Source organism: Peromyscus californicus, unplaced genomic scaffold (assembly GCF_007827085.1).
Source record: "Peromyscus californicus insignis strain IS unplaced genomic scaffold, ASM782708v3 Scaffold_11__1_contigs__length_118956290, whole genome shotgun sequence".
Classification (NCBI taxonomy): Eukaryota; Metazoa; Chordata; class Mammalia; order Rodentia; family Cricetidae; genus Peromyscus; species Peromyscus californicus.
In genome coordinates, this window is record NW_026294402.1 from 17039099 (window position 1) to 17060124 (window position 21026).

Genomic DNA, 21026 nt, shown 5'->3' on the forward strand with positions numbered 1-21026 from the left:
GTCCTCATGGCACTGGAAAGAGCATAAAACTGGTGGCATAATGTGAACTCAGTGCCCAGATTCACAAAGCTGTTTGGGCTCCACAGTGGCCCTGCCAGCTTTTGTGTGCCCTATGCTGTCCATGTTTCTTCCCCACCCCTCCCATGTAAATCCATACTCAGTGTTCCTGCTCGTGAAGACCTGTATCCTACCCTCCATGGGCAACTGTCTCCGTTCCGACCAACCCGCCAGGCTCCTGTGGGAGGGCTAGTTCTCAGGACAGTACACTCCTGCCGAGCAGCTGAAGTGCTTGGGGGAAGAGAGGGCATCTGCTTGTGGGACCTCAACGTCCCTAGCCCTCTGAAATGGCAGAGAATTTCTGCTTGAACTGCCTGTTCTACTGGAGCACAGTCCCCACTTGCTTCCGCAGCTTCTCCAGGAAAACAGAGCAAAAGAAAAAAACAAAACAAAAAACAGCCAGGCAAGGGCTGGGGTTAGGGTAGGGTGAATTTGTAGAGTGCTTGCCTGCACGAAGCTCGGGGTTCCATCCTTAGCATCATATAGACCATGTATGGATAGCTCATACCTGTGATCCCAGTATTCAGGAGTTGGAAGTAGGAAGATCAGAAGTTCAAGGTCATCCTTAGTCATATGCCAAGTTGGAGGCTATCATGTTCTATGTGAGACCACGACCGGTTCAAAAACCAGAACCTAGAGTGGCTGCTGATTGTCATCCTAGGGGCCGTTGTCACAGAAGTGACCAATTGAGATTCGCTCACATACCTATGGCCCTATGATGACAGTATCCTGTAGCACTTAGCCTTGAGCTGTAGACCAGCCCTCTGCTCTCCCAGGCCTTGCTGATCCCAAACAGCTTCCAAGACATATGTGGGTGCAGGCTTTTCTGCGCATGCACTAACCGGCTGATTCTTGTTTCTTCTCTCTCTCTCTCTCTCTCTCTCTCTCTCTCTCTCTCTCTCTCTCTCTCCCCATCTCCCGTCCTATGTGTGCGTTTGTGCGTGTGGCCTGCACTACCCCTGGGTGTCTCTCAACCTCATCCCGCCCTTCTCCGCATGACCCAGGACGGGGCTCTTCACCCCCGACATGGCCTTTGAAGCCATCGTGAAAAAACAGCTTGTAAAACTCAAAGAGCCGAGTTTGAAGTGTGTTGACCTGGTGGTGTCGGAGCTAGCCACGGTCATTAAAAAGTGTGCTGAGAAGGTAACAGGCCTTGCTCCTCCTGTCCCTCATCAGTTCCCACCTCATTTCTTCCTTGGTATCAGCCCTGAGCATCTGGACAGTCCTGCCTGGAAGGAACCCCTGCTAGGCACACTTGTCACCGTCTCCACCTCAGACTCTGGGTGGCAGACCACACATGGGCCCCACTTTTTCAGTTGTGGGGTCCAGTGGAGTCCCCTTTGACATGTCCAAGCACAGTCACTGTGAAGCCGTTCCCACCCCTAGATTCCGTCCCTGACCACTGCATGTCCAGCTTCGTGTTAGGGTGCATTTAGCAGCATCTCTCCGCAGCTGGGGAAGATGTGGCTCCCCACACGTGTGGCTCCAATCATTCACTTTCCCTGAGGGGGTCTAAGGCTTGGCCATATGGGTGCCAAATTCACAGTGATCAGGGGACAGTTTCCAGCAAAGGGTTCCCTGAGCTTGATGACCCAGATGCTGTGTCTCTGTTATTCTGGAGCAGGGCACCATGCTCATTTGAATGCTCTGTGAGAGCCATCAGTTTGTCCTGCCTTCACCTAATGCTGGGCGGGAGGGGGATGTCTGGCACTTCTGGGTGACAGAAGCATGTCACTCACTTTCTCTGCCACTTTCCACCTCCAATCGCTGGCTTTGCAAAGCAGCTCTGAGCATGCAAGGCCACGCTCTCCCTTCCCCCCCCCACCTGCCCCGACCGACCGACCGGCCTGCCCTTGTCTCCCAGCTCCTGAGCTGAGAGACAAGAGTAAACTGGGGACCTGGTGCCCCTCATGTCTTTGCCTGTTTCATCCTTGCATTGGTTTATGTTTCTCTCTGGCTTGACCATGAAGACCTTGCCAGCTCAGCCTTTCTACTTGTCCCCCAGCTCAGTTCCTACCCCCGGTTGCGAGAGGAGACAGAGCGAATCGTCACCACCTACATCAGGGAGCGAGAGGGGAGAACCAAGGACCAGGTATTATACCAGTTCTTTGTTCCTTTTTCTGTCTGTTCATGTGTAGGAAATATTGAGAGTATAGTTCTGTGACGTTTTTTTTTTTATTATTATAATTGTTCATTTCAAATGTGTTTTTCACAGTTTGCATGTGGAGGCCAGAGAACATCTCTGAGGAGTTGGGTCGCTCCTTCTCTGTTTATGTAGAAGTTCTGGGGGGTCAAACTCAGGTCACCAGGCTTCCAAAGCAAGCCTCTCATCTGCTAAGCCATCTCACCAGCTCCAAAGATGCATTCTGAGGTCCAGGACCATGGCTCTGTTGGTGTAGCACTTGCCTACACCTGACACTTGCCTGTCTGAAGCCCTGGTTTCCATCGCTAGCACCCAGTAAGCAGGGTGTGGTAGTGCACGGTTGTCATCCTACACTTGGGAGCTGGAAGCAGGAGGATCAGAAAGTTCCTGCCGTCCCTTGACTGCACACTGAGTTCCACCCACCAGTCTGGGCTGCCCGAGACATTGCCCCTCACCACCACTCATTAGTCTGCACCATTCCCAGTACCAGCCTGTACCCTAGCCTCCCCATCACATGATTGTACAGGTGATGTTAATGTCTTTGTACAGCTCCAGATTAGATTGCTCTATGATGCAACTAAATCTTTATTCATTTACTGAAGACCAGGGTGGTTTCTTGTTTGCCGGGGCCTTTCCCCACAGTGCTTTGGGGAGACTCCATGTGGCTCTAATTTTCGACCCTGGCCCAATGTGTAGGGTCTGTAGGTTGACTTTCTCCATTGTTGGGGCTTGTTGGTTTTTGTTTGTTTGTTTTTGTTTTTTCTTTCCAAGACAGGGTTTCTCTGTGTAGTTTTGGTGCCTGTCCTGGATCTTGCTCTGTAGACCAGGCTGGTCTCGAACTCACAGAGATCTGCCTACCTCTGCCTCCCGAGTGCTGGAATTAAAGGCGTGCACCACCACCGCCCAGCTGTTGGGGCATTTTCTATGGTGAATGTACTGTACCTTTTTAGGGCTGCCCTTGCCCCCCAGAGGATGACTGGGACTCTCTGGAGGAGAGTGGACCTGCAGCCCCCTCTGCAGCAGAATCTCTGCTGTCCCTTTCCATATCCTGGGCTGTCATTAATCCTTCAGGTAGGGGGCTAGAGATGCCTCATTGGTTACATGGTCAGTGGACCCAGATTTTGTTCCTAGCACCCGCGTGTTGGCTCACAACCATCTATGAATCCAGTTCCAGGGGATCCCATACCTACTTCTGATGTAGTAAGCACTAGGCATGCACTTGGTGAACAGACAATACATGCTGGTCTCATGCACATAGATATAAAATAAAATAAATATATAATTATGGGACCTCATTACAGGTGCTTAAATGTAAACTAATACAAGTGTCCATATTGTGTCTGCTTATTTCTCTGGTGAGTTTCCCCGAAACACCTTTACCATTGACGGCAAAGAAACTGGCTTCTTTGTCCTTAAATCTTCATCTGGCACCAGGCCTCTTAGATTCGCTTCCACGGCCTGGGAGATGTAGGTCTGGTGCAGTCGCCATCATTACAGTGTGAAGAGTGAGCAGAACTCTCAAGAGTTCAAGGCTAGACAGACCACCTTACATAGTGAGACCGTCTTGAAATAAAACAACGGCAGACTGCTTCTGCATTCACACAGCCCTGGGTTGTAAGCAGATTTTCCTGTCCCTCCTGCCAGCTCCCAAATCACGACATGGAGACTTACTACTAATTATGAAAGCTCGGCTGATAGCCTAGGCTTGTTTCTAACCAGCTCTTATGACTTAAATGAACCCATTTCTATTCATTTACTTTCTGCCTTGTAGCTTTATTCCTTTTACTCTGTACTGCCCATGCTGCTGTCCAGCTTCTTTAGTCTCTGGCTGGAGACTCTCCTGTCTCTAACCTTCTTCCTCCCAGCATCCTCTCTGCCCCAAAATCCTGCCTAGCTATTGGCCATTTAGCTTTTTATTAAACCAATCCAAGTGACAAATCTTCACAGTGTACAAAAAGATTATTCCACAACATTGGGTTCCATCCCCAGCACCTCATGAACCTTTTAGTCATGGTGCATGTGAGATTGCTCAGGAAGTAGAGGCAGGAGGACCAGGAGCTAAAGGTCATTCTTGGCTACGTGGTGAGTTAGAGGCCATCTTGGGCTCCATGAGACCCTGTCTCCAAAGAAAAGAAACAGAAAGTCAAAATAGTCCACCCCCCAGAAGCAAGCACTTGTGGTTGGTTTTCATCATCCTTCCTGAGGCTGCTGCTGCTGTTTGTCTTGTGCACACAGCCCCTGGTGCCCCACCGTGGACACTGCCAGGCTTCAACTTGGCTGTGGATGACAGCATTCAGGCCGTACAGAGGCAGCTTCAGGGACTCTGCACACAGCACACAGCCCTCCCTAACCACCTCCTGGGTCTGTGTACTTTGTCTTGCTTATTAGTGAGGACCTAGAGGGGCCAGAGGAAACCTTTTGGGGACCCATAGCCCCTCTTCCCAGACATCCTGGCCTGTTCTTAATGGGGACCAGGGTTGAAAGCTTCCTGAGCCAGTGATATCCATGGAGCAACCTCAGCCTGTGCAAACCAGGACCAGAAGCATCTCAGCACACAGGGTCATAATGGGGTTGGCAATGGACTATCTGAAGGCATCTCTGTCTGCCAGATTTGATGAGAATGCTACCTTCCCAGGTGTGGATGTGTGTAAACATACAGCGGCTCCTGCAGATGTGATTGGGCTTTTACTGTGTGTGGTGCTGGGTTCTAGCCTCATGCCAGTCAAATGCCCTGCCTACTTCTGAACCAGAACCCCAGCCCGACTTTTTTTGTTTATTTTATGGGAATAAATACTTTGTCTACATGTATGTGTGTGTGTACCACATGCGTGTCAGGTGCCTGTAGAGGCTAGAAGAGGGCACCAGATCCCCTAGAACTAGAGTTATAGACAGTTGTGAGCCACCATGTGGGTGCTGGGAATTGAATCTGAGTCCTGGGGAAGCAACAAATGCTTATAACCACTGAGCATTCTCCCTAGCCTCCAGCCTTTTAATTTTAGTAAGTATATTGAAAACAGAGCTACGCATAAGCCACGTTTTTTTAATCCCAGCACTTGGGAATCAGAGGTAGGTGGCTCTCTGAATCTCTGAGTTTGAGGCCAGCCTGGTCTACAGAGTGAGTTCTAGGACAGCCAGGGATACACAGAGAAACCTTGTCTCATAAAACCAAAAGGAAGGAAGGAAGGAAGGGAAAAGGGAAGGAAAGAAGAAAACAGAGCAATGCTTTACCCTGGCTGGCTTGAACTCAGAATATAGCTGTGAGTGTTGGTTTTTTTTGTTTTTTTTTTTTAGAAAGACCTGCTTTCCGTGGGGGATTCAAGTCCCAAAGAGGATGTGTGGAGTAGTGGGGAGGGTGTGTGTGTGACACGGAGATGGACACCATCTGAGGATGAATCAAGATGGCTTCCAACAGCGTTTAATTGGGAAAAAAAATACACCTTTTGTACCCTATAGGGGGCATGTGAGCTGGGGTATGGCTTGAGATCAGGGGTTGAGGAATCTAGCATTCTACTGACCTTGACAATAGACACCAATCATATGTTAATGAAAGGGCCATCAATTCTTGCCAGAGATAAGGAGACTGACCACTTTAGCAAGCAGGAACTTTCCTCAAGCTCCAGAAGGAATGGAGACCTTTATCCAAATGCCTGACCTTGGGAAAAGGTCTTCTGGGGACCAGACACTCCAGTACAGTTTCTTAGTCTTACTATATGGACCTGTTCCCCTCATAACAAAAGGGAAGGTCCTGATGTCTTACTCTTTTCCATTATACCGCAACATTCTGATTTCTCTATTTACTAACTGAACTCTTGATCTTAATGGCTCTAGGCTCTGTATCTGAATTGTAGGAATTTCGTCCTTGGGATCAGGTGTGTCTAGCAAATCTCTAACTTTCCTGTCCTTGGTGTAATTAGAAGGGCACAATGGGATTCCTGATTCCATGGTGGCAGGTATTTTTCTTCTTCTTTTTTTTTTTTTTTTTTTTTGGTTTTTCGAGACAGGGTTTCTCTGTGTAGCTTTGCGCCTTTCCTGGAACTCACTTTGTAGACCAGGCTGGCCTCGAACTCACAGAGATCTGCCTGGCTCTGCCTCCCAAGTGCTGGGATTGAAGGCGTGCGCCACCACTGCCCGGCTAGGGATTTTTTTTCCAAAGAATTACTTTGTGTAGAGAGACTACCATTGTACACATTTTTATCCTTTTACCAAGGCCGGAACAAAATTTCCCAAAGGGAAAGGCATTAATATTGAGAATCATTAAAAATGAAAATAAAAAGGTGCTGGAGAAGTGTGGTTTGCAGTGTTGAAATGCTGGAACTTTGCTAGGCAGCAGTGGTCACCATGTGGTCCACACCATTTTGTGTTCAATGTAATATGTACCTATATTGTCATGGAGGTGTGCTGCAAGCGTGTGTGTGCTTTTCAGTGTGAGAGGAGCACTGATGAGATAGATCAGAGGCTAGTCTGAAGTCACAGTGCACTGGTACGGGAAGCCGGCTCAGGTGCGCCTCACTGGTAGAGTGCTAGCCTGGCATGTATCAGGTCCTGACTTCCAACCCCAGCAGTACCAGTAAAAGAGAAAAAGAGGAGAATGAACCCAGTCCACATCCCTAACTTAGCAGCGTTAGGCCCCAGATTCCAGGTGGGTCATGGGTCAAAGGAAGACACAAGTTCTCATGATCAGCCGTCAAGGCTGTACACATGACCACCACATTGGGCTGCCAGGTACCGTCCCTTTAACCCAGTCTTCCTGTGGGGTTCTTTCCACCTGCATGCAGATCTACCCTTGTCCTGGTGATCCAGCCTTCCTGCTGAGCTCCTGCCTAGGAGCCTGCTGGTGTGTGTGTGTGTACACCATGTGTGTACCGTGTATGTACTGTGTGTGTACAGAAAGCACTGTGCTTACTGCCTTCCTTGCTGTTCTGTATTCTATACTCACAGCCACCCCTGCTTCCCTCTAGATTCTTCTTCTGATTGACATTGAGCAGTCCTACATCAACACGAACCATGAAGACTTCATTGGATTTGCCAAGTATGTACTTATACAGCCAGTGACAAGGGCAGCACCCATTCCCACCCCCAGCACCAGAACGTCTGTCTGTCTGGTGGGAATGCTGGGCAAAGTGCAGAACCATTTGAGAGTACCTTGAAGCTTTTTGGGGCTAATCGTGACGTGACTTCTGTGATAGTGCCCTCACCCAGCAGGCTATCTGTGGATATCTCAAGGACAAAGTGGGGGTTCTGTGGATAGTCTTAGGGAAGGGGGAAGCCAGCCAGGTTCACACCCTGCAGGACTTCTCAGAGCCTTTCAGAGCCTTTCATGGGCCAACATACGTCCGAATCCTGGCCTTTTCACGATCAGAGCACCTCACACACTTTACTTTCCACATAGATACTATAAATTGAAAATCAGAACATTGGGCTGGGATTTGTCTGTCTCTGTTGTTAGCACACTTGCCTAGCATGTACATAGCCCTAGGTTAGACCACGTAAACCAGGTGTGGTATCTGGTACATTGGTCCTGGGTCAACCATAGCACTGGACCAGCTGGGGAGACTTGAGTGCCACTAGGGGTTTTCTGGTGGCTCGTGTGGGTTCTCTTAGATGGGGCTAATAGGATCATACCACACACCATCTATATACTAGTGGTGTACTTGGATGCCAGGCCCCCGGGTGGAGCAGTCAGCAATCCCAACCAGGTCCACCTGCCCACAGGAATTTCCTATGCAAAATCAGACAGGACAGTGTGTTCAGGGCTCTTGAAGTCCAGAGGGTGGCTATGGGGCCTGACCTTAGGGTTCTGGAGACCTCTTAACAGGGAAGGCCTGCTGGGCACAAGGCTTGAAGTGTATGTCATGCTCTGGACAAAGTTGATGAAGCATCTCTTCTGGGCTGGGCACATGGGGGCTGAGAGAAGTGAGTGAATGAATGATCAGAAGCCCCTCTGATCTGAGGACAGGTCGCCTGGGGCCCAGGTGCTGGGGAAGGCAGCCTCTGTAAGTCTTGCTCTCCCAGCCACGCATGGACAGCATGGCCCCCGGATTGGTTGCTTCCAGTTTCCTCACCTCAGTGTCTCTGCTTCTCACACTTCATCCACAGTTCCTTCTCACACTCTCTCCTGTTTTTCCTTTGACCACTCCACTTCTTTCTCTGGATTCCGGGGCCTTCCCACATCCCCAGCTGTTACTATACTGAGGAGCTGGTCACAGGGTGGGTATTGCCTGCTGTGTGCCTTTTTCCCTGGTGTGTGACCCGGGGTGCCCTCCCTGGGGGGCCTCAAGCCTGTGGGGGATGTTCCAGGAGCCCCTGGATTACAGCAGGGCCACTCTTTGAGCCAGGGCCCCAGCCAGGCCTTGTGAGGAGGACAGTGGGTAAGACACCAGAGTGCCTGCCCATAGGGCACACAGATGGGGGTGAGTGGGTGGCTGAGGGTAGCCGCAGATGAGACCTGGAGGGGCCCTTCCAAAGAAGTCATGACAGCAGTGGCAGGCCAGGGACTCCTGAGAGCTGGAGGCTGGGAGGGAGGACCAGGAGGCAGGACCATCAGCCAGTAAGTCAGGGTGGACACAGCAGCTGGTAGCCACACCCCTTACCAGGACTACCCTCTAGGCGGGCTGAGGAGAAGAGTTTAGATGACCTGCCATGGTGCCCAAGTCTCTGGTTAGGGCCGGGGACAGGTGTCTCCATCTTGGCTGCTGTTTGGGGGAGCCACAAAGCACTTACGATGTACTATGTCTGGGCCTTGTCACTGCACAGCCTTGCTGTAAGTGATGGCTTAGTTTGGTCCCATCTCCTTCAGTGTGGACATGTTTCTTCTTTGCTTAATGTCCTAGGCTCCAGACTGCCTCAAAACATGGCAGACAGGGCCCAGAGGAAAAGCCCTGAGGGCTGCTAGGGTGGCCCAGTTTGGTCGAGCACTTGCTTAGCGTGCAGGAAGTGTAGCACAGGTCAAAGGGACCTGACAGCACACACCCATCCTCCCACCACAAGAGGCAGAGGCAAGGGTGAGTTCAGAGTCACCCTCTGCTGTATTTCTGAGGTAGAAACTAGCCAGGACCACAGGAGACCCTCCCTCAGGAAAAAAAAAATGTAGGTCAGTGAGATGGCTTAGCAGGTAAAGGTGCTTGGGGTACAAGCCGCAGAGTGGTTAGATCTCCACGTGCACAAGTATATGCCTCCCAAAAAACTGACAAAAGTTTAAAAATAAAGCAAGCCCTGGTATAATAATGTCAGGAAGATCACTGGGTGTTACTCTACATCAGTTCTTAGTTTTCCAGTCCTTACCAATCTAGAATAAGGAGCCTATCCCCTCCAAACACACTCGGCCTGTCCAGCTGCTGACTGAAGCTTTGTTGCTGGGTCCCAGGCTCCCTGTGTAGGCCACCTGAACTCAGACTCATGCTCTGCCTAGCTTCCCTCTCTCAGGTTACTAGCCTGCACTCTGTGAACTGCCGCTTGAGACTCAGCTGGTCTGGGCTGTAGGCAGTGTCAGAGCAGCCAGCAAGGAATGCAGCCAAGCTGTGTTGCTGTTGGTGTCTTCTGCAGTGTCCAGCTAGAGCAGTAAGATGGGGCTGCAGACATGACAGAGTGGTCAAGAGCACTGGCTGCTTCTACAGAGGACCTGGGTTCTGTTCCCAGCACCCACATCGGGTTGCTCACAACCAACTGCAACTCTAGCTCCAGGGAATCCAATGCCTCTGGCCTCCAGGGGTACCTGCACATATGTGGTGCACATAAATTCATGCAGGCGCACACACACACACACACACATTTTTTTTTTTTTTTTAAGGAGAAAATACAACAGAGAAGTAACAGGACACAGTTGTTTTCAGGTGGTTATGTGGTTATGTAATTGTTAGAGCAGTGCATATATCAAAACCAATTAGGAGAGGGAAATATAGTGGCCTGCCTAGAGGGACTGGGTGCAGAGCGCTTTCGTGGCATACACAAAGACTTGTGTTCCAGCCCCAGCACCTCATAAACCAGGTATGGAGGCACTAGGTTAGTACAGGCAAGAGGATCAGGAGTCAAGGTCATCCTAGGCTACATGTAGGGTTGGAGGCCAGCCTGGGCTGCTTGAGGCCCTATCTCAAAACTGATTGTAAACCTAATAGTGCACAATCCCAGCACTTGGAGGCTGAGGCAGACAGATCTCTATCAGTTCCTGGCCAGCCTGGTCTACATAGTGAGATTCGGGACAGCCAGGGCTACATGGTGAGACCCTGTCTCAAGAGAGTGATAGAGGGAGCTAAAATTGCTGTGGGTCTGTGGGGGAGAGCTAGCCCAGCATGCATGAGGTCTTGCATGTGTCTGCTGCATCCCCCTTTAAAAAGTGAGGGAGGAGAATGTGACTGTTGATGAGGAAACATGCAGAAACCTCCTGTAATGGGTTTAGGTAGTCCCTGGCTTGAGTCAGGACCTTCTATCGAGCCCCTTGGCCAGTGTGAGCCCCGGAGTTAGGAGGGCTTGTTATGAGAGCCACTTCCAGACTGATGTAGGGTCAGGGGTGGGAAGAGAATGTGAAGAAACCTCAGGTATGTTGTGCTAAGGTCTCCCTGGGCCAGCTCCCTGTCCCATCCCCTGCATCTTAAACCTGCTCTGTGAGGCTTTAAGTTCAGTGACTTGTAGGAAACAGCTGGTGCTTCTGGAGTGCTCATGAGACAGTTCTAGAAGCCAGGGTTAGCCAGATACATTTTTCTTGTTTCATGTGCTCTAGCTGGCCTCTACATGCAAGGACCATGTCTTTGCCTCTAGCCTTAATGGGTCAGTGTGCCCTTAGGGAAAACACCCCAGCCTGGGCCACCAGGGCCTCTCTTCATCTCCCTCCCACTCTCACCTGAACATGCCTTCTCTATTTCTGTTACAGTGCCCAGCAGAGGAGCACGCAGCTGAACAAGAAGAGGGCCATACCCAATCAGGTAGCTCCCCTGCCTCAGCTGTTATTCTCTTCTGGGGACAGCAGCACACTGAGCACCATCATAGCACTTGATATGGGAACTGACCCCTTAGTACCAGGCCACTCACTCACTCAGCTGCTGGTCCACACAGCTGTTAGGGCTACAGCTCCCACAGGGCCTGGGGGGCAAATTCCAACACCCAAAGGCCTCATCTGACATCTAAGGTGGAAGTTAGAGTTGACCCCCAAAGCAGGGGATTGTGTAACAGTCACCTTGAGGTGTGTGCAAGCAGATTGTGTTTCCTAACTCTTGGCCCCAGAAGTGAATCAGGTAGGTAGAAGCCATGGAAGGTGCCCCAGGCAGCTCAGGAAAGATGGAGGTGGTTTGAATTCCACACCCGGAGAACCCCCAAGTTTCCTTTATATCTACCCCAGCTTCAGTGGCCTTGCATATTTATGAATGGCTTCATAATGCCAGCATTACATGTCTGGTTGGGCTTTTTCTGTGCAGTTTCTGCCACTGCCCCCCAATCTCCTTCCCATGTCAGGCTGGGGTGAGGGTGGGGTGCTGTGCTATTGTATCTTGCACGATTTAGAGCCAGATTGGGAAGAAATGTAACAATTGCATGATTTTGAATTTATTTTTTTTTTTTTTTTTGCGCTTGCCATAGGTAGTTCATATGTTGTTGCTTTTTTTTGTTTGTTTGGAAGAAGATAATGAATTAAATATTAACACCGTGAATATAATTAATAGCATGTAATTTTTTTCTTTTGCTGTTTTTTGTTCCTCTGCTCTTCTTTCTCCTGTCATTGTGCTTTTCCCGCTTTTCCTCCGTCCCTTCACGTCCCTCCATCTCTCCTCCTCCTCCTCCTCCTCCTCCTCCCTCTTTCTTGATTGACCCACAACCCTAACTTTACATTCTCAAAGGGGGAGATCTTGGTAAGTACCTGCTTAGTGTGGAAGCTAACTTAGAGAGTCTCATAGTAAAGGAGGTCCACCCTTCACCTCGACTCAAAAAACTAACCAATGAGCTAACCTGGGAGCCACATGCCACCGCTGTCACTGGACCTCTTGTTCTGGGTATCTGTTGCTCTCACAAAAGTACTAACCCAGTTGCTCCTTTCTGGGAGGCACACTCTTCTGCCTGGTTCCTAGCAGGTTCTCCTGGTGTCCTATAGTTCAGAGATGGCAAATACGCAGTTCACACATAGCCTCCATCCCCCTCAGCCTCCTAGCCATGGAAGAGTTTGCTCAGATCCTGCTGGAATTCATTATTGCTGCTGCCTGCCCTTACCCTTTCTGCCTTCTGTGCAGACATCACTGACTGACCAGAGCATGTGTTATTACCACATGCAGAAATTTGCCTTCTGTACCTGTGGCAGGCATGACTAAATGATCCAACACTCCTTCCTGTGATTTTCCTCTACAGTGAGCCTGGGGCAGACATTGCTAATCAATCCTGGCATTCTTATTTAGTATGTATACCATCAACTCCCTCATTCTGTAGCTGTTGTAACTGATTGTAGTAATTTTTTCTTTTAATTTCTCCATGTGATATCCTACTCCTGTACCCATGATGGACATAAATAATCAGGTTGGCTCTAGCCTACTGCCTCCATGGGAGATAGGATGATTAGTGTGGACATTCAGCTCCACCCACCCCCCTTTTTTTTCTTATCCATTGCCTGGGACAGAGATCACTAACTGATCCCAGCACTTCTTTCTGCTGTGCTCAGAATTGTTGCTCTACTCCTCTGGGCAGCTCCACCAGTCACTTGATGTGTATCGTATTTGCCATCCTAACTGTGGATAGCTCATCTTTCCTTTGTACAAGGGCTGGGAGCTGGGGTGTCAAAAGGGTGTGAGGCCCAGCCCTGTTGAGGGCTGATTCTAGGTGGAGGTACTCCCTGCAAGCAGCTTGACCCCTAGCCCTGGCAGTCCCCTTTCTCCCGAACATTCTTCTCTACAAAGATATTCTTTGGGTTTGGAGCCTTTGCAAAGGTTGAGCTAGTTCTGTGCCAGTGGTGGGTCCTTGATGGGCCTGGGGCCTGGCAAAACAGGCTGGGTCAAGGTTGAAGCCTGGTCCAGGGTTAGAGAAGAGGGGCCAGGGACCAGGTTATCCTTAGGCCTGGAGCAAGTCAGACAAGTAAGTACTGCTTCTTCCCTCTAGCCCAGATAGCCATTGTTTCTACCTGATTCCATTCTCCTGGCCACAAAGCCATGTGCAGCCACAAGGCCATGAGCATGGCTGGTCACAGGCTCTGGGTGCCTAAGCCACACTTGGTCTTCCAAATGGTCTTCACCCAGGGAGGAGACCATCCTGGCTCCTGCTGAGTTCACCTTGCTGCCCAAGCCACGAGGACGGGCCACCTCTCTTCTGGGTGCCTGCACTCCTGGCACTGTGTACCCCAGAAATGGGAACCCTAGGTGCCTCTCCTGTTGCCACACCTCTCCCCTGCTTCCTTCTCCCCCCAAGTCCTTGGGTAGGGCTATGAGCTGGGTTCCCAGTCTGCCTTGGAGATAAGGAGGCAGCTTTCCCTGTTCCCTGGGGTCAGTCTGTGTCTGTACTCGTGGGATGAGAGTTTTGTCTCCAGCTGCACTGGGGTATCTACTCAGGCAGGGGCTGGAAGGGAAGGTGCCTTGGGGCCTCTTACTAGCCCGTGTGCCCTGAAGCTCAGTCAACCCCTCTGGCTGCCCTTACCCCTAGTGGAAGCAGCTGGGCCAGAGCTCCAAGGGACAATGACATACTTGTTATACAGGAGTACAGAGACCCTACCATGTGGCATTACTCTTCTTTCGGTACAGTGGCAGCTTGGGCCCAAGTTTCTCTCCCGTGGTTGACATGTGGTGGACTGAGTCTAAGTCCAGTAAAGCTCTTGAGGCTGGGCCAACACTAAGTGAAAGGGCAGAATACAGCTATACTACTTCAGACTGTCTGATGGTCCAGAATCAAGCAATCAGCCTTGCCAACCTCACAGCCAGCCTAGGTGGCCTGGCGTCAGGGGTGTTCCTGGAATGCTGAACTTCCAGAGGCCATTTTGGAATGAATTGGTATGAGTCAGTCACTCTGTTCATAGCATGGACACAATGCCCTCCCTGGGCTTCCAGGCATCTATAGGAATCCGAGGTCTCTTGACATCCCAAGGAGGGAAAAATCTGTACCCTCAGCTTTAATGAGGGATGTCAAGTGGCAGCTTATGCTGTCCCCAACCCAAGAAGGGACTTCAGTAGTTCGCAGGAATCCTTGAAACTACAGCGGCCGCTGTAGCCTTCAAGTCTGTACTTGGGGCCCACCTGTGGCCACTGTAGCGGAGTAGGTGGACACAGGCCCTGTTCAGGTTTGGCTGCTCTGGAGGCAAACAGGATAGGGAAGAAGAAGCCTCAACTCCAGGCTCCAGACTGACCCCCAGAGAACCTGTTCTAGGTTCTTGTACTCCATCCTACCTGGGAGCCCCAACTCTTCATGGCTGTGCTCAGCACATGCTCTGCAGCCTGCCTTAGTCCCATGCATCCCTGTTGCCACCTCTGCCTTCTTCCCACTGTCCCCAGAATCCCCAGGTCAGGAGGTGGGGGGCTCAGGCCTACATGTGCCTCCGTGTCCCAGGGATCACGGGAACATGAAAACGTGGCCCCCCAGTCTGCCTGCGCCTAGCAGTCAGGTGAGTCCCCAGGCTGTCCTGGCTTCTGTTCCCCATCCAAATGACATATGGCCCAATGAGCCCTTTCCATGGACTGTCTCCGAGCCCAGACCCCTGAGTTGTTATGCATAGAAAAGTATGCTCGCTGTGCTTGAAGCTAGCTGGGACACAGTCCCAGTCTTGACTCTTTCAGGGTCTCTGGAAATGGTGTTCTGGGCTGCTCTCTTTGTCCTCAGCCCCAGGAAGGAAGTGACAGCCACCAGTCACATGGTGTGGGTTCTCCATCAAGGCATCTCTGCTTGCTTTGTGTGACCCAAGGAAGTGCAGTTCCTTCATGTCACACTCCACGTGACCTACTCCCAGCCTCCTGGCCTGAGCCCCTTGCCATTCTTAGGACATGCATTTTGTTTTGTATGTCACTCAAATCACTCTAACCACAGAGGGGCTTCTAGGGTCCCAGCTCGCAATTCTGTCCCTGGGCTAGTGATTTGCTTTCTGTCTGTCTGTATCTCCATCCATCCCCATACCTGTCCCAGCTCCCCGTCTGATTCCCAGCTGGGATTGCTTGGGTTGATATGGAGCTAGGATCCTGGCTTGGGGCTGGAAGTATCCCTGCCGCAGAACCAGGCTTCCATCCTTACTGGGGAGGAAGGGGGTGGGTGGGGTAGCAGGGTTGTGCTCCCTGCTCAGATGAGTCCTCCCCACCAGGTAATCCGCAGGGGCTGGCTGACCATCAACAACATCAGCTTGATGAAGGGCGGTTCCAAGGAGTACTGGTTCGTGCTGACGGCGGAGTCCCTGTCGTGGTACAAGGACGAGGAGGTGAGCGCTTGGGGACAAGGGTGGCCTGGTGAGGAGAGAGGAGGTGATCCAGACTGACTCCCCTTGGCCACACTTTACATGCTGCGCTCTCCACTCTAGGAAGCAGTACAGGCAAAACTGGGATATGTGCTGAGTTCCAGACCTGTCCAGGTTGATTGGCCCCGGGGGCCGACAGTGAATGAAATGCTTGTCCTGCTACAGAGGACCTGACGCCAATCCCAGACCTACGTGAAAAGGAGGGTGCAGCGTGTGCTCATAGTCTAACAGGGAAGGCAGGCACAGGGTCTGCTGGCCTGTCTCAGAAAGCCAGAGAAATGACACCCAAAGTGGTTCTCTGGCTTCTGCATGTACACGTGCTTACACATAAGACGTACATAGACCTCCACAAAAGAGAAATGAGAAAGAGAAAGAAATGGAATGTGGGTAAAGCTCAGTCGGTAGACTCCCTGGCTAACACACATGAAGCCTTGGTTCCATCCTCACTCAGCATCACATAAAGCAGGCATGGTGGTACATGCCTGTGATACCAACACTCAGGATGAGGAGTTCCCGGCCATGAAACTTCATCATGCGGATACTTCTCTGTGAAGGGTGGACCCTGGCCTGAGTTCCCTCCCACTGTTGAGGGAGCTGAGGGGGCACTGTAGTCCCAGGCCTCGCACAGGACCTGCTCCCAGCATGCACCCTAGTGTTTTGTATCAGTGGTCACCTCTGTAGGCTCTTCCAGCCACCATATAGGAGGGACCCCACCATCACCAGTGTACCAAAGGGGTGCTGGGACTTCAGCATGGTAGGGACACATGTGACAGGAAACCTGTTCCTGCACATTTCATTGTCCCTTCTTAGAAGCTGGCCAGCTGGTGTCCTGGCCCCTGAAGTAGTACCCTCAGTGGCAAGGCCAGACTTCACTGGTCTTTTTTTTTTTAAACACAGACTGGGTTTGATTTCACTCTGTAGCTCAGGGTGACACTATATCCTCCTGGCTCACCCTCCCTGTGCTGGGATGACAGGCATGCACCACCACATTGGGTTTATGAGGCAAGAACGGAGCTCAGGGCTTTGTACGTGTGGAGGAGGCACTCTCCCCCCAGCCCCAGGCTTCTCTGGTCACTGCTGTGAGGTTTGGGAGGACAAACGTAGTGGTGCCCCACATTGGAGGCTTGGTGGAGTAGGTAGGACTGGGGCCAGCCGCACAGCTGAAAGGAGGCGAGGTAGCACATGCCTTTAATCCCAGTGCCCGGACGGCAGAGGCAGTGGAGCCTGAGGGATGGCTCGGTGGTTAAGAGCACTGGCTGTTCTTCCAGACAACCCAGGTTCGATTCCCAGCACCCACACGGTGCTCATAGATGTCTGTAACTCCAGTCCCAGGGTACAGATGCCCTCATGCAGGCAAAACATCAGTGCACATAAATGGGGGTAAAAGAGGCAGAGACAGGAGGATCTCTGTGAGTTCAAGGCCTACAGAAGAGCTTCAGGACAACCAGGCCTGTTACAAGAGAAAGTCTGTCTCGAAAAACAAAAACAGAAAGAAAGCTTGCATGCCCATGAGGCCTCATCCTGTGCCAGGCTCACAAACTAGGTAAGGCCACGCAGGGCTGCATTCAGAAGGCATGCTCCTCCATTTCTTTATTTTTTTTTTTTTAATTTATTTATGTATTATGTATACAGTGTTCTGTCTGCCTGTACCCCTGCCCGCCAGAAGAGGGCACCAGATCTCATTACAGATGGTTGTGAGCCACCATGTGGATGCTGGGAATTGAACTCAGGACCTCTGGAAGAGCAGCCAGTGCTCTTAACCTCTGAGCCATCTCTCCAGCCCGATCCTCCATTTCTTTTTTTTCTTTTTTTTTTTTTTTTTTGGTTTTTCAAGACAGGGTTTCTCTGTGTAGCTTTGGAGCCTTTCCTGGAACTCACTTGGTAGCCCAGGCTGGCCTCGAACTCACAGAGATCCGCCTGGCTCTGCCTCCCAAGTGCTGGGATTAAAGGCGTGCGCCACCACCGCCCGGCCTCCATTTCTTTATAGACTTTAAATGTGTTACATTTATTTATCTGAGTTGTATGTGCACAACTGTGCCAGAGTATGTGGAAGTCCGAATATAACTTCCAAGAGTCTGTTCTCTCCTACCATGTATCATCTCTCCTGCCATGTGGTCAAAGTCAGGTGGGCAGGCTTGGCTGCCAGTACCTTTGCCCACTGAGCCACCTTTCAAGTCCTCGTCCCCTTCAGTAAGTGCTCAAGCCCACCTTGGGATTGGTGCTGTCATGGCTAGGTGGGGAAACTGAGGCCTTGAAAGGTGGCTAGCCTCATGTCACAGAATATGGAAGGGTCCCTGTAAGGGGGAACACTTCATGGTGGCTGTCTGAAGGACACCTCTGCCCTGAGTTCAGGCCATTCCCACACCCAGACCAGATGTGTTTGTTTATTCAGGGGTATTTGAAGATAATGGCCGGCTTCCCTTTTCCATGGGAGGCCATGCGCTTACTTCTGGATGATTTTAGGACCTGAGGGACTCTATCAGTGAACTCAGAAGAGCTACCATGGACCTATCTGGGGTATCTGTAAGCCTCTAAAACTGCAGGTACCTCCCGTGGCCATCGTGTAGATGCAGGTGCCCTCGGTGACTGAGGTGGCTGAGGTGGTGGGGTACGGGTTGCCCTCCACCTCCTCTTGCCTGTTTCTTAAGTTTTACGGTGACTTTTTTATTTTATGTATGTGTGTGTGCAGGTGTGCATGTGCCCTGGGACACATACCCATGGAGGTCAGAGGACAACTTGTGGCCCACAGTTGCTTCTTTCCACCGAGTGGTCAGCGATCAAGCCCAGGTCATCAGGCTTGGTGGCAAGCTGCTTTATCTACAGGGACATGTCGTGGGTCCCAAGGGCTTGTTTGGTTGGTTGGTTTGGTGTGGTGTTTGTTTATATTTTTACATCTTTATGCATATGGGTGGTTTTACTACATATCTGTCTGTCTGCCATGTGTGTGCACAGCCCTCAGAGGTGAGAAGAGGGCATTGGATCTCCTGGGACTTCTTCCAAGAGGTTGTTAGCTGCCACATGGGTGCTGGAAACTGAACCTCAGAAGAGGAGGCAGTACTTTTTTTGGTTTTTCGAAACAGGGTTTCTCTGTGAAACAGTCCTAGCTGGAGACCAGGCTGGCCTCGAACTCACAGAGATCCGCCTGGCTCTGCCTCCCGGGTGCTGGGATTAAAGGCGTGCGCCACCGCGGCCTGAGGCAGTACTTTTAATTACCCATCTCTTCACCCTTCTGTTTGTGTTTTTAAAAGTTATTTTACTTATTGCTATTATTAGATTTACTCTTCTTTCTGTCCCTGCATCTGAGAGCTTGGTGACCCCTGCCTCAAGGATATCCAGGGATCCAGGCTGCACAGTGCCCCATGGTGAGCCCAGGATAGTAACCTGGCTGTCTTTTCTCTGTAGCACTTAAAACTGTTGGGGATTGTGTCCCCCAGGGTGAGGCACCCAGGTGTTGAGTTTCTGGGTTCTAGCTCCAGAACTCTAAGAAAAGCAAGCTGACAGCTGGGCAGACTGGGGGTATGTGTGTGGTTGTCCAGGGTCCTGTCATGGAGATGCCTTTACAGAGGATCCTAGCCCCAGGCCTAGCTGACAAGATGAATATTGAGAGCTTCTTTCCTTTTCTGGGAAGGACCATGCACATGGGCCTCACTGTAGACTGGCCCTGTGACAGGGCCACAGCACCAGCAAGAGGAGTGAAAGGATCCCTGTGTGCTGAAGATACAGCAGGCTGGGGCCCAGGGCTGTGCAGGATCCTGGCAGGGCCCTCAGCATCAGAGGTAGCGGTCATCCCTGAAAGCCTCTGGTGAAGACCAGAAGGCACCTTTTCTCTGTTTTAGGAATAAAAAGAGAACCGTGCCAACTGAAAGCAAGGCAGAGGGCCAGTGCAGCTGGGGACATCCTTCCCCAGCCCCAGGGCTCTGTCAGTCCTGGGCCGCTTTTCCCACCCTCTTCCTCCTCTTAGAATTTTCCATGGTAGAGACAGCAGCACAGAGGGTTCCACTCCCCTTGGGTCGTCTGTTCCCACTGCCGCTGCAGGCCCAAGCCCAGCCTAACCAATGTGCAGACTACTGTACATATCACAGCCTGCTGAACAGCTAGTCTAACACTGGGATGGCAGGGATGGCAGTTCAGTCCTCAGGGTGGCCACTGTGCAGGCCTGGGAGCCTCTGCTTCTCCCAGGGTCCTCCATTCACACTTGTACCCTGTGCTCTTCGGACGTGGCAAGGCCAGGGTGACTGGCTCACATCTGGAGAAAGTTGGGGTTTTCAGGAAATCTGAAGGCAGGCTGGAGGAGGGCTTGGGTCGATGGCCCATGCCACGAAAGGAGGTCCCTGTGCAGTTGTGCACTCTGCAAGCAAACACATGCGCATGCTTCTGCATGTGCGTGTGAGTGAGATGGCAGCCGCCTGATCTGGGCAGAATCACGTATAAACAGTTCCAGATGTGGCAAGCCTGGATGTCTGTGACTCAGTTACTTGGCCCTGGTCTGCTGGTGGGAGGCTTCCTGCCTCATGACACCATAGAGTTCGGGCCACAGAGTTGCTCTGGGAAGTTATCCCCTCAGGAAACAGAAGCTCCTTCGGGGACCCCCAAATTCCCAGCTTTGTTTCTTATAACCGCGCAGGCTTCAGGGATGCCCTCCCTGTTTGGGGCTCCCAGCATGTAGCGTCTGTGTGCAGGTGTTCCGTCCTCCGTGGCCACAGCCCTTCTGCCTGTGCTCCAGGCAGGCATTCAGACCCAGTGAGGCTAACTGGAGTCAGTCCAGAGCAACAACAGGAAATCTGGAGCCAGACCCGTACCACCCTCCCCATGGTGAGACTCAGCAGCCCTCTTTGGTAGGTGGGGATTGGACACAGGAGAAGCAGCTTGTCCTAAGGCTCACAGCCTGGGAAGGCAGAGTGAGTTTAACACAAGTACACACACGATGCTCAGGCTGGTCCCCCCCTCCCCTTTCAGCACTATAGCGGCTGGTGAGTTCAGAGATGGTTACTCCAGAAGGTTGATAGCACAGCGGCCAGAAACATGAGAAAGAGTCGCAAAAGAGGTCTAGGTTGAGCCTGGGGAGCTAGCTGTGTGGAAAAGAGTATTTACCTGAGTTCAGATCCCCAGCACCTGTGGAAAATGTGTGGGTACCTGAACCCCAGCACTGTAGTGGGCAGAGACAGGATGGCTGGAACTTGCTGGCCAGCATCCTAGCTCCAGGTTTAGTACAAGAGCCTGTCTCAAGGAAATAGACATCTTCTGGATTCCCGTGACAACATCTCCCTTCCCTAACGTGTGCATACAGCATACACACAGAAGATGTCCAGGTGGGGGTTTGAGGCTCAGTTAGAGCTTTTGCCTAGAATGCACAGAGCCCTGGGTTCCATCCCAGGACTTCATGAGCTGGGTGTGATTGGTGGATCAGGCCTGTAATTCATTACAGCTCTTGTGAGG

At 51.3% G+C, this 21026-nt stretch overlaps 1 protein-coding gene across 16 annotated transcripts in view; it reads left to right on the forward strand.

Annotated features, from left to right (window-relative positions):
• Positions 1 to 21026, forward strand: part of Dnm2 (dynamin 2) — a 91861-nt gene that overhangs the window by 62161 nt on the left and 8674 nt on the right. For 3 of the 16 annotated variants that reach the window (XM_052754074.1, XM_052754021.1, XM_052754037.1), the window contains exons 11-16: positions 2063 to 2149; positions 7159 to 7229; positions 8378 to 8407; positions 11064 to 11115; positions 12022 to 12033; positions 15441 to 15554. In XM_052754074.1, coding sequence (XP_052610034.1) covers positions 2063 to 2149; positions 7159 to 7229; positions 8378 to 8407; positions 11064 to 11115; positions 12022 to 12033; positions 15441 to 15554 — 366 coding nt within the window. Of the gene's footprint in view, positions 1 to 1061; positions 1201 to 2062; positions 2150 to 7158; positions 7230 to 8377; positions 8408 to 11063; positions 12626 to 15440; positions 15555 to 21026 lie in introns of those variants that run through there. The other 13 variants (XM_052754123.1, XM_052754090.1, XM_052754064.1 and 10 more) reach the window with 7 other exon arrangements.